Source organism: Gouania willdenowi, chromosome 5 (assembly GCF_900634775.1).
Source record: "Gouania willdenowi chromosome 5, fGouWil2.1, whole genome shotgun sequence".
Taxonomy (NCBI): domain Eukaryota; kingdom Metazoa; phylum Chordata; class Actinopteri; order Blenniiformes; family Gobiesocidae; genus Gouania; species Gouania willdenowi.
In genome coordinates, this window is record NC_041048.1 from 30,757,072 (window position 1) to 30,767,943 (window position 10,872).

Below are 10,872 nucleotides of genomic sequence, written 5' to 3' on the forward strand. Positions count from 1 at the left end.
AATCTGAAGTGGAGTGATTCTACTGAACAGAAGAGGGCAGCATTATGCTTCTTTTAGTGTACAGCCTGCCGAAAACCATTAGAAGGAAGAGAGCAGCATGGCGTCCATGGCTCTGGGAGGTGGGCAGCGGAAATGTAGGCGCATGGGACTCCCATGGATGAGAGTGACATTTCACAGGAGGAAGAAGAAGAGACACCAGACTCAGACTCAGAATGGTCACAAGTAGGGGGAGGGGAAAAACATCAAGGAAAAACAAATGGGATTTAGAGGCAAGCAGTGACAAGGATAGAGAGAGGATAGTTAGATAGTAGAAAAGAAGGAAGAGACTCGATTTAAAGTAATGCTGAAATTACTACCAATGAACGGAGGGGGAGTAGTGAGTAGAAATCCCTTTAGATTGACTAGAGAACTGATGAGTAATGTTGGAGAGATAGAGATGGCAAGGTTTGTGAGAGATGGGAGTTTTTTTATTATCTGTAAAATGAAAGAACAAAGAAAGCAATGAAAATAGATAGGGTATGTGGATGGAAGGTATTAGATAGGTTTGTGATAGGTGAGAACAGAGTTACACAAGGAGTCATATCTGGGATTGCATAAGTTTGGAGAGGCTGGAATTGGAGATTGAAGGAGTGAAAAGAGTAAAGAGGTTACTCACTATTAGAAATGGAGAGAGGGTAAAAAGTGAGTCTATAATGTTAGGGTTCGAGGGAGTGGTTCTCCCACAGAGTAATGGTGGGGCAACCGTGGATCAGGTGGTGGAGGGTCGTCTTCTGATCGAGAGGTTGGGGGTACCTGACTATGTGTCGAAGTGTCCTTGGGCAAGACACTGAACCCTAAGTTGCTCCCAATGGTCGACTTGCATGGCAGTCCTGTCCCACTGGTGTGTGAATGTGAGAGTGATTGGGTGAATGAGCTGATATGTAAAGCGCTTTGAGACTGCTTCAGTGTGGTGATAAAGCGCTATATAAATCTAGTCCATATTTACCATAAGTTACCCAGTGAGGGTTTATGTACCCCCCCCCCCCCCACACACACACACACACACACACACACTCAGATATGGGAAATGTGAGGTGAGGATGAAGCAGAGGAAGTGGTGAAAATAAAAAAGATTTAATGATATCAGCTGTGCTGAGGCAGTTAAAAGAGTTCAGAAGGAAAAGAAGAGAGAGAGGTCATGGGAAAAAGTGTAACAGAAGTAAAGCGAGCAGCTCAGGAGCAGAGAGAGGAGAGGAAACAACCTGATAGTGGAAATCAAACGGAGAAAGGATATCAGTGAAACATTTCATTGGATAGACTAGTAGTGTTTATTGCATATGTGATAAACTGCACTGATCAGGCTAAACAGAAGACGGAAAAGATCAAGATTATTGTGAAAGGGGCAGAGACAGTTTTTGAACATGAAGGATCTGTCATGGGAGGAGGTGAAAAATATGTTGGAGAATGAAGGCAAAGCTAGTGGAGTGAAAGTGTAGAGTCAGGGTGGACTCCTGGAGATACACTGCTTGCTTGCGGTGAATTTCTGGGGATTATTTTTTATTTTACTATTATTTAACTCCTTTTGCAAATTATGGTCCTCTTAAACTATGATCCACTTAGAAACAGTAGGTGGCGGTAAAGGACTTTTAGTTTGCCAACGGCCATAAAACCCAAGAAGAAGAAGAAGAAGAAGAAGAAGAAGAAGAAGTCCCCCAAACAAACATGGCGGAGAAAAGAACCGATGAGGACGGCTGTTCAGAGGAAATAAACACCACACTGAGTAATGTCAGTCCTCCAGAGTCGTATAGTCCGTCTGAGGATGAGTGCTTGGAACGAGCTGCTTCTCAGCCCGACCAGGACCTGAAGAGCGTCCTGGTGACCAGTGTGTTGAACCTGGAGGAGTTGGACATTGACCTGTTCAGGTGCTGCTGCTGTGGGCAAACTTTACACAAAGAAAGTCATAATTATCATTTTGCAATAAAGACGTATTTGTGTACTTCCACTATTTTCTACACTTTTTACCATGTGTTGATTTCTAAGAACTGAATAAACATCCAAAATATGTTTTGAATTAACTTTTATTCAAAATGTCTTTAAGAATGCTAACAGTCAGTGATGGTAGACTGCAGCAAATGCTCAGTTTGTATCTCATAATTATAAATTTACTCACTCGTAATTATGACTTGCTGTGGTGATTTATATATATATTGTAGCGTAAAGATATGGAAGCTCATTTCCGCCACAAACAAACAAAAAATAATCACTAAATTCATAATTATGAGTTAGTGAAGTCATACTCATGAGATACAAACTGAGCATTTGCAGCAGTCTACTGACACTGACTGTTAGCATTAAATAATATTTATTCAAACACACATTTTGGCTGTTTATTCAGTTTTTAAAAATTAACACATGGTACATAGTGTAGAAAATTGTAGAAGTACATAATTATGCCTTTCTATCTCATAATTATGACTTTCTTTCTCATAATTATGACTTTACTAACTCATAATTATGACTTTTTTCTCATAATTAGGCCTTTCTATCTCATAATTATGACTTTCTTTCTCATAATTAGGACTTTACTAACTCATATCTGACTTTCTGTGGTGAATTTCTTTTTTTTAGTGGCAAGCACGGGCTTCCATAGAAACAGGCCTCCATATTTTATGTGTAAATTGCAGTGTTACAATTGAAAACAGATTCAAACAAATGTGGTTTTAGAGGTAAACGTTTAACTTTAAAACATAAAAAATGCTAGATTTAAATAAATTAAATAACATTAAACTGTGTTTGTATGTAAGTCAGTTAAGATACTCATGTGTCCTTTAATTTTTAAAGAAATAGTTTTGGCTGAATTAATTTAAGATAAAAAAAAAAAATCCATTAATAAAAGAAAAAAAAAGAAACACTTTTACAGTTACTCAATACAGAAAGTTTCTAAACCACAAATAAAAATGGAGGGATTGTTAGATAAAATGGATGCAAACAGATCTGTTATCTAGCTGGGATTTGTTGTTTCAGTACAATACATTTTTAAATAAATTGTTGTCTTTTCCAGAGGAACACACCACTGGGTGCCCCGCAGTCGGCGTTTATTCGGAGGTCAAATCGTGGGTCAGGCTCTTGTGGCTGCCGCCAAATCAGTGAATGACAACCTGTACGCACACTCTTTGCACTGCTACTTCGTACGGGCAGGTAAGTGTCACATGCATTCTAGATTTATAGAACTACCGATCACTGCCATTCACTTTGATATTAATGGCTATATTTATTCTCTAATACTCTGCCTTCACTGACCTGCAGGTTTATTTATTCTGGTGTTTTCCAGGGGACCCTAAGGTGCCGGTCTTGTACCAGGTGGATCGCACCAGAGACGGTCGCAGTTTCACGGTGCGTTCAGTGAAGGCCATCCAGCATGGACAGCCTATACTAATTTGCCAAGCATCCTTTCACATGTCCCAGCCCAGCCCACTGCACCACCAGTTCACCATGCCAGAGGTGCCTCCACCTGAGGACCTGCTCACTGTGGAGGAGCTCATTCACCTTGTCCTCAGGTAAAGGTCAACAGTGTGCACATCAATCAACATTATACGTTTATAGAGAGAATGCCTCATGTTATTTAGTCTTTGTGAAACATAATAACATTCTCCACTTGAAATTGTACTGACTCTGCCACTAGGTGGAGTGTAAGAGCCATTAGTACAAACAGCATGTTGTGATTGATATGATTTGTAACTGAATTCATGTAGAATAATGCAGAGTTTTTCGACCACTGTAACATGGCACACTTGTGTGCTGTGAGAGATTTATGAGAGAATTATTGAATTTATTGTAATTGTTCTAAAAAGCATTTTTGAAAATGTAATAATTATTGTTTACAAATATGCCATTGTGCTGCTTTCAGCCCATCCCCGTCCCAAACCCCACAGACATAACAATAATAATATGTTCATATATTATACATTATTTTAAAAATAATGGAAAATTATTTACTCAGTAATATTTAAAAAAATATATATATATATAAAATAAAATAACTTTTAACAGAATAAAGTTAAATTGTAGTTCTAATCATATTTAAGTTTTTTTAAATTTACTTTTAGCCCTCCCATGATGTGTATCAAGTATGCAAAATATGAGAGACTATAAAACATTTTTTTTGGTTTTATTTGTATTCAATACACTGATAAGAATGACTGCATATTGTTAATTGCACTTTTTGTTCGAAAGAAGAAAAATAAATGATCATAATCTTTTTTCTTGGTGTTTATTTGATTCCTATTCAACACACTTTGATAATAATGACTGTATATTGTTAATGTCAGTTACAAAGTTTCTTTTTTCTTTTTTTTCCTACATTTCTGGTTAGTGGTGTGTCATGGGAATTTTTTCAATGAAAAGATGTACCTTAGCTCAAAAAAGGTTGAAAATCACTGGAATGATGCACACATTCCATTTAAAACATCTGCAAAAATGGTGTTTTGCTAAATCAAGTATCATTTGACGTCTTTAAAAGCTCAATTTTCTCATCCAACAGAAGTCTGACCGATCAGTTATGATCACTGAGGATGCCGTGCATGGCCTGTTAAAGTAGTTCTATTGTGTTTGCCTTGCAGTAAAGCAGACCTGGCAGAAAAGGCCAGAATAGGCCTCAACAAGCTGCTGGCTGAAGAGGTGCCGATTGAGATAAAGCCAATTAACCCACAACACTTTTACACATTGGTGCCTGCAGAGCCAAAGAAGATGTTCTGGGTGCGAGCAAGAGGACACATCGGTAAGGTGGACTTCACTGTTCTTGTCATTTGAAATTCTGTTAAGTCGTCATAAAGACAAGGACCAATGAAAACAGGCTGTAACGGCTCTCAAAAAGGTGTTTTTCTGTCCTAACAAGGGGTTATCATCTGAAATGTTTTGAGCTTTAGTCCTTTTTAAGTCCATTAAATTTACACTGTTTGTAGAATAACTTATAGCAGAACTAAGTCACTGTTTCACCTTAATAAATCTTTCTTGTAGACCCTGTGAGGGTAATACAAGTGTTTTGGGGTGATTGGGGAGTCTTTCATCTCTCCCTGTCTCTGGCCCTTTCCCTGCCTCCGACCCAGTGGCAAGATGTACTGCTTTACGACAGCTCAATACAAACTAATGCTAGAATATGACCAGCCCTGTGGCTGCACACAGTTGTCTACAAATTCACTTTCCTCAAACTTATATCGTGGCGGGAAGACCTTTGTACGAGGAACGGAGCAACTCCATGCAGTGACAGCTCAGCAGCAATACACAGCAATCACACACACCGTCGTCGGACTCGTCACGGCAACAGGCACGCACACACCCTCACAACCCAGCGCTCCATCAGTCAGCACACAAACAAACACATCACCCACATTTCCACACTCCCTTCTGTATTACTCCCACATCATTCATTTATTTTACTTGTCTTTCTGCCTCATACTGTTCACATTCTCACATGGGACTTTATGTGTTAAAGCACCCTTAATGTCAGTGTTGTATTAGGATTTTTCAGTGATCGGTTACTACAGTCTTGGGAGAGCAAAGGTGCACATGTAGCTGTGGGGTGGGGCAGGCGGCGGGGTGGGGGGGTGCAAAGTTTTTACGACAGTGACATAATCAAAAGGGATCTTTAGGGGGAGCGCTAAGCGTGGCCAATCTGACAGAAATAACTCATAAGGACGCATCAAAGCGAACAGCAGACGCCTCTGAGGAAGACTGGCAGTTGACAGTCAAAACATGTCAGATCAAAGCAAATTTCCTGAAAAAGTTGTCTCAAAAAAAGAAAAACCTTAACTTACATTTTATTTCTTTACAAAAACTCTCAATCAAGTTCCTCTTCAATTCAGTCATCATGCATTTAGTCAAAGTCTAATATTCATTGAAGAGTAAGTTGAGATGTTCAATATCAGTCTTTTGCCAATATCAGATATGCCAATTTTATTAACCAATACAATATATACAGTACATAGACCTCCTTCCCCGACCTAATTTTAGGCCACATTACATAATATCTCAATGAAAATAACACATTAAGACTACTTTTAATGTGATACCCCACTGCATGTATCCCACATAAAACGTCACCTGTTCAAAATAAGAAAATATGTTCAAATTCAGAAACAGAAAAAGTGCCGTATTCGGTTTTTCCAGTCGAACAGTTGTGAGAACTGCTCAACAATGTGTCTTTTATGATGTTTACTGTGAAACTGTAACAATACAGAATAAAATAAACTATCAATATTTTAAACAAACCCATCACACATAATATTTGTTATATAGTGTTTACATGTAGTGCAGGTTGATTGACTTAGCTAGCATGTTAGCGTTAGCTTGGCAATTAGCCGTGCACTACAACGATCTATATTACCCTGTGAAATAACTGAAACCGGTTGAGAGAGTGCCTGATTAGATATGCAGCAGAGTAGGGATGTGAATCTTTGGGTGTCTCACAATTCGATTCAAAATCGACTCTTGTTTTAACCAATTCTCGATTCAAAAATTGATACAATGCATAGTGTGTTAAGGCAAATTATGGCATCAAAACAATACAATTTGTATAAGATAATTTTAAATAAACTGATTCCAATAACGTAATCATACAAAGGCAAGTAACATTTATTGATTCTAAACAGATATAAACTTACTTACTGTACATGAAATAACTTGCATAAATAAAATTGCCCTAAATAAAAGCTTAGGCCAGCTGCCCCTTCTTTCCAGAAGTAAGTCTCAACTCTCAGTGACTACAAGAATAAGTTCAAGGTTCACAAAAAAAAAAAAAAAGAAAAAACTTCCGAAATAGAATTGTCTAAATAAAAGCTTTGGCTAGCTGCCCTTTTCTCCCAGTAGTTACAAAAATAAACTTTACACAAATAACACAAATTGGTGTTTCATGGGATTTTTCAAAATAGAAACTTTTAATAGTAAGTCTCAGTTTTCAGTGACTACAAGAATACGATAAGGCATACAAAAAATAAAGCTTCTGTTAATCAATAAAATTGCCCAGCTAAAAGCTTAGACTGGCTGACTATTTTTCTACATTTGATTTCTCAACAAATCACATAACAAGGGTGAACACATCTAGGGCTTAGTGTGTAGGATTACACAGCTCATAATTGTCCATGTGGGATTACTGTCTATCAGGAACATTTAGGTTATTTTGCAAAAAAATAAGTTGATCCACGTGTTCTGGACTGAGATTGCTTTGCTGTCCTGTCAGAATATCTGCAGCGGTGGAGAATACTCTTTCCGCTGCAACACTAGTACCAGGGATGCATAGGTAGTGTTTAGCTTAATTTCCTAGTAGAGGGAAAGTTGTCTCATGGTTCCTCCACCAATGGAGGGGGTCTTCTGAGAGACACAGTGGATCAGCGTCCAGGTACTTATTCAGCTCCTCTTCAGCTGTGGGGCACGCACACTCCTCCTTTTGTTTTATATATACTAGTAGAGTCCATGTTTTAATGTAAATATTGTCAATGATCAGATCAATTTAGTCGTGGCAACCAAAATTGTGATCATGATTAAAATTTGATTAATTGTGCAGCCCTATTACATTTTATGGCAAATATTGGCCGATAATATCGGTAGGCTAATATCTCCCATCTCTTATAGTAGTTATTTGATGAAAAGTGCCAAAAATAATGTAACCCAGGGAGAACATGCAAACTTCAATCAAGAGGATCCATGTGTCTCAATCCTGGGCTTTTTTCATACTTTGTGTGTCTGCGTTAGACAGTTTGCACTTCTTAAGAAATTAATATTGGATAACTGAACTGTTTGTTACAACTCTCATTATTTCGAAGGTAAATATCTTTAGATTAATTTAGTAGTTGTTGAAGTAAAAGATGGGTTTAATGTGCTTTATTTGCACAGGTGAAGGCAACATGAAGCTGCACTGCTGCGTAGCCGCATACGTGTCAGACTATGCGTTCCTGGGCACGGCGCTGCTGCCTTATCCCAACTACAGAGCCCAGTTTACCGCCTCCCTGGACCACGCCATGTGGTTCCATAGCACATTCCGTAGTGACGATTGGATGCTGTATGAGTGTGAGAGCCCATGGGCAGGTCAGTGTGTGTTCCAGAGCTTGTACTGTCTTTGATGAAACATTTACATTCAAGTCCATACATTTTTGGACATAACAATAAATTCACCATATTATGTCTTAGATATAAACTGGCAGATTTATGGTATTCATGGTCGATTCAGATGAGTAGTATAACACTTGCAGGACATTTTATGTGCACATTCTTATTTTGAAAGAAGAAATATATTTTGGAAAATTTGTTGTTCTGCATCTCAAGACAGATGTGTTTTTTATTTTTGAATTCAGAATCAAGCCAACATCCACTTTTCAGGCTGAGTTTCTTTTTGTTGCCCAACTTTCATTAGATTTGAAATGCTTCAAGAACAATTAGGGACTGAAGGCAACTGTAAAGGCCTGGGAGAGAGAAGAGAATAACTAAAGGGCAAGGCCAAACCATCCTGGTTATGTCAGCGGGTTCAAGACCCTAATGACTGCAAACTGACTGTTTTGTACCCAAATAACAGGTAGAATTATTGTTTTAATAACTTTTTGAATATCTTTAAAAGAAAACTGAGTCTGCACATGAAGTGCAACTGGTTTCATTTGATATCTCAAAGATAATGGCCCATAGCTCCCAATCTGTTCAAGATAAAAACAATTCCACAAGCATTGAAACTCACTTGGTGTTTGTGTCTTGCCTGTGCTGCTCACGACCTGTTCTTGGATTCCTAGTTCTAGTCTTAACTAATTATAAAATTAAACAGAGATAAACAATTCTTTTGAAAAAACCTTGATTTTTCTTCTTTGAGGTGTTACCTTTAGGGTTCTCGACAATCGTACTAACCCAAGCTATGACTCAAAAACTGGCAGGTAAATTGTCGTTTTGCATTACCATTGAAAAAAAAATTTACTAAAGCTTGCTGGACACTTTGTGATACGGAAGCAACTGAGGAGTTGCAGTTATTGATACTGATGAATTGCTGTCTCTCACAGAGATATGAATTGAGCCAGGTGAGGACGGTACCAGTGATGTTGAAGTAAGTTTTGAGACAGGAAAGGAGAAAAGAGTGGTAGATGTTGTTGAAGGCTGTGGTGAGATCAAGGATGATGAGAATGTTTAAATGGTCAGAGTCGGAGAAGAGAAGGAGATCATTGGTGACTTTGAGGAAGGCGGTTTCTGAACTTGAACTTTGGAAATAGTTTTGCACATAGCATTGTTGGATTTGGAATCCCATAGAAGACTGCAAATATGTTTGAAGTTACTTTTCTGATATTTGAGAACTGTTTATACTTCATTTTTACCGTGATTTCTTGAGTTTCTTCACCAAACACGGAAGACAGTGATTAGTTTTAAGCTGTTTTTATTCTGGTTTGTTTATGGCGTTCGCCGTGATGTTGCGTTACTCTACGAGACTTTATATTTCAGCCGTATTCTTGTGTTTTTGTGGAAAGCCACAAAACCAACATCCTCTGGCAGACACAGTTTTGAAAATATTAAGGATTGCACACGGCTGCTTTAAAATTTTAGGCACACAGGCTTACGCAAAAACAGAGCACAATAGAAAATCATGATTAGGACTGGCACAAAGAAATACTATCAATATATAAGTAATGAATGGTAAATAACTTATGCCTGGGTTTCTATTGCAAGACAATAATGGTACATCAGCCTAACCTGAGTCATTGGTGTGTTTAATATTTCACAGGGAGTTGCAGGGGGCTAGTGCAAGGCCGACTATGGAGGAGAGATGGGGTGCTGGCCGTTTCGTGTTCACAGGAAGGGGTCCTTAGGGTGAAACCAGTCACCCATTCCAGCAAGCTTTGAGGACACACTGAGGAAATATCAGATATTATGTGCATTTTATATTCTAATCAAGAACTGTGTGAAAATTAATTTATTTTGACCAATGTGGAAAATATGTTGGGTGTTGTTGTTGTTCTTTGACCAGATCATTATTTGTGATACTGTTGATGCTTACACAATTCTCACACATTACGTTAACTTTGTAATTTTGCTGAGTCATTTATGCCTCCAACTAAATTATTTCAGGTTGTGTTCAAAGTCTATAAACCTCAAGATGCAGCTGTCTAAAGTAAAGTTAAGTCCGTTTTTATTTGTCCTTGGACAACCTCGCAAAGTGGCTTAGTGTTACTAACTCCTACTCCACAAATACATTTCTATTTTATGAAATGTTTGTCATATTCATTTGGATATTGAGTAATCCTGATACAAGCAACAGATGTCTATTGCAACATTAAACCTTTTGTGTTAGTGTATGTGTTTTCATTGAGAAACAGGTTTTCATTTTCCAGGTTACAGACTGAGACATGTCAGGACCAAGGGCCAAGTGGGATGACATCATGAAGTTATGTTCCTCAATCACTTTTCAATGGTTTACTATCCAAAGACATTAGTTAGAAATTCCTAGCTCATAAATAGTCAGGGAGGACATTTAAATGGAAGTGTGTCAAAACAGTGAGAACTGAAAAACACTAAAATGGCAACTGGCTTTAGTTACAAACTACTATGAAGCTATGAACAAATGGCTTTATCCATTACAAAGCGAAAAATATCTATTTTAATCTGTATTTTTCCATGTTTGTCAATTGTAGGCAAACTGAGCTGAGTTGCTGTGCCTTGTGACATATGGCAAGATCAAGTTTGTACCAGCCTCTCTTGTGTACGGTGCAAGTAGTGGGACCAGCCCAGAATATAACTGTTCTTGCTTTTTTACTTTTGAACAGACAGACACAAAGACATAGAGAGATATAGGCTTTTTCTGCAAGCCACCTGTGTGTATTTTACTTGTGACTGTAACTAGAATAAACATTATTAAAATAATACTGCTCTTGT

At 38.0% G+C, this 10,872-nt stretch overlaps 2 protein-coding genes across 3 annotated transcripts in view; one reads left to right on the top strand and one right to left on the bottom strand.

Annotated features, from left to right (window-relative positions):
- LOC114462870 (formin-like protein 20) overlaps positions 1-10,872 on the bottom strand; it is a 474,381-nt gene that overhangs the window by 376,173 nt on the left and 87,336 nt on the right. The window lies entirely within an intron of this gene.
- Positions 1,678-10,860, top strand: acot8 (acyl-CoA thioesterase 8). The gene is made up of 6 exons (XM_028445962.1): positions 1,678-1,901; positions 3,041-3,177; positions 3,311-3,536; positions 4,599-4,756; positions 7,867-8,058; positions 9,725-10,860. The coding sequence occupies exons 1-6, from the start codon at positions 1,702-1,704 to the stop codon at positions 9,841-9,843; spliced, it is 1,032 nt and encodes a 343-aa protein (XP_028301763.1). The 5' UTR covers positions 1,678-1,701; the 3' UTR covers positions 9,844-10,860.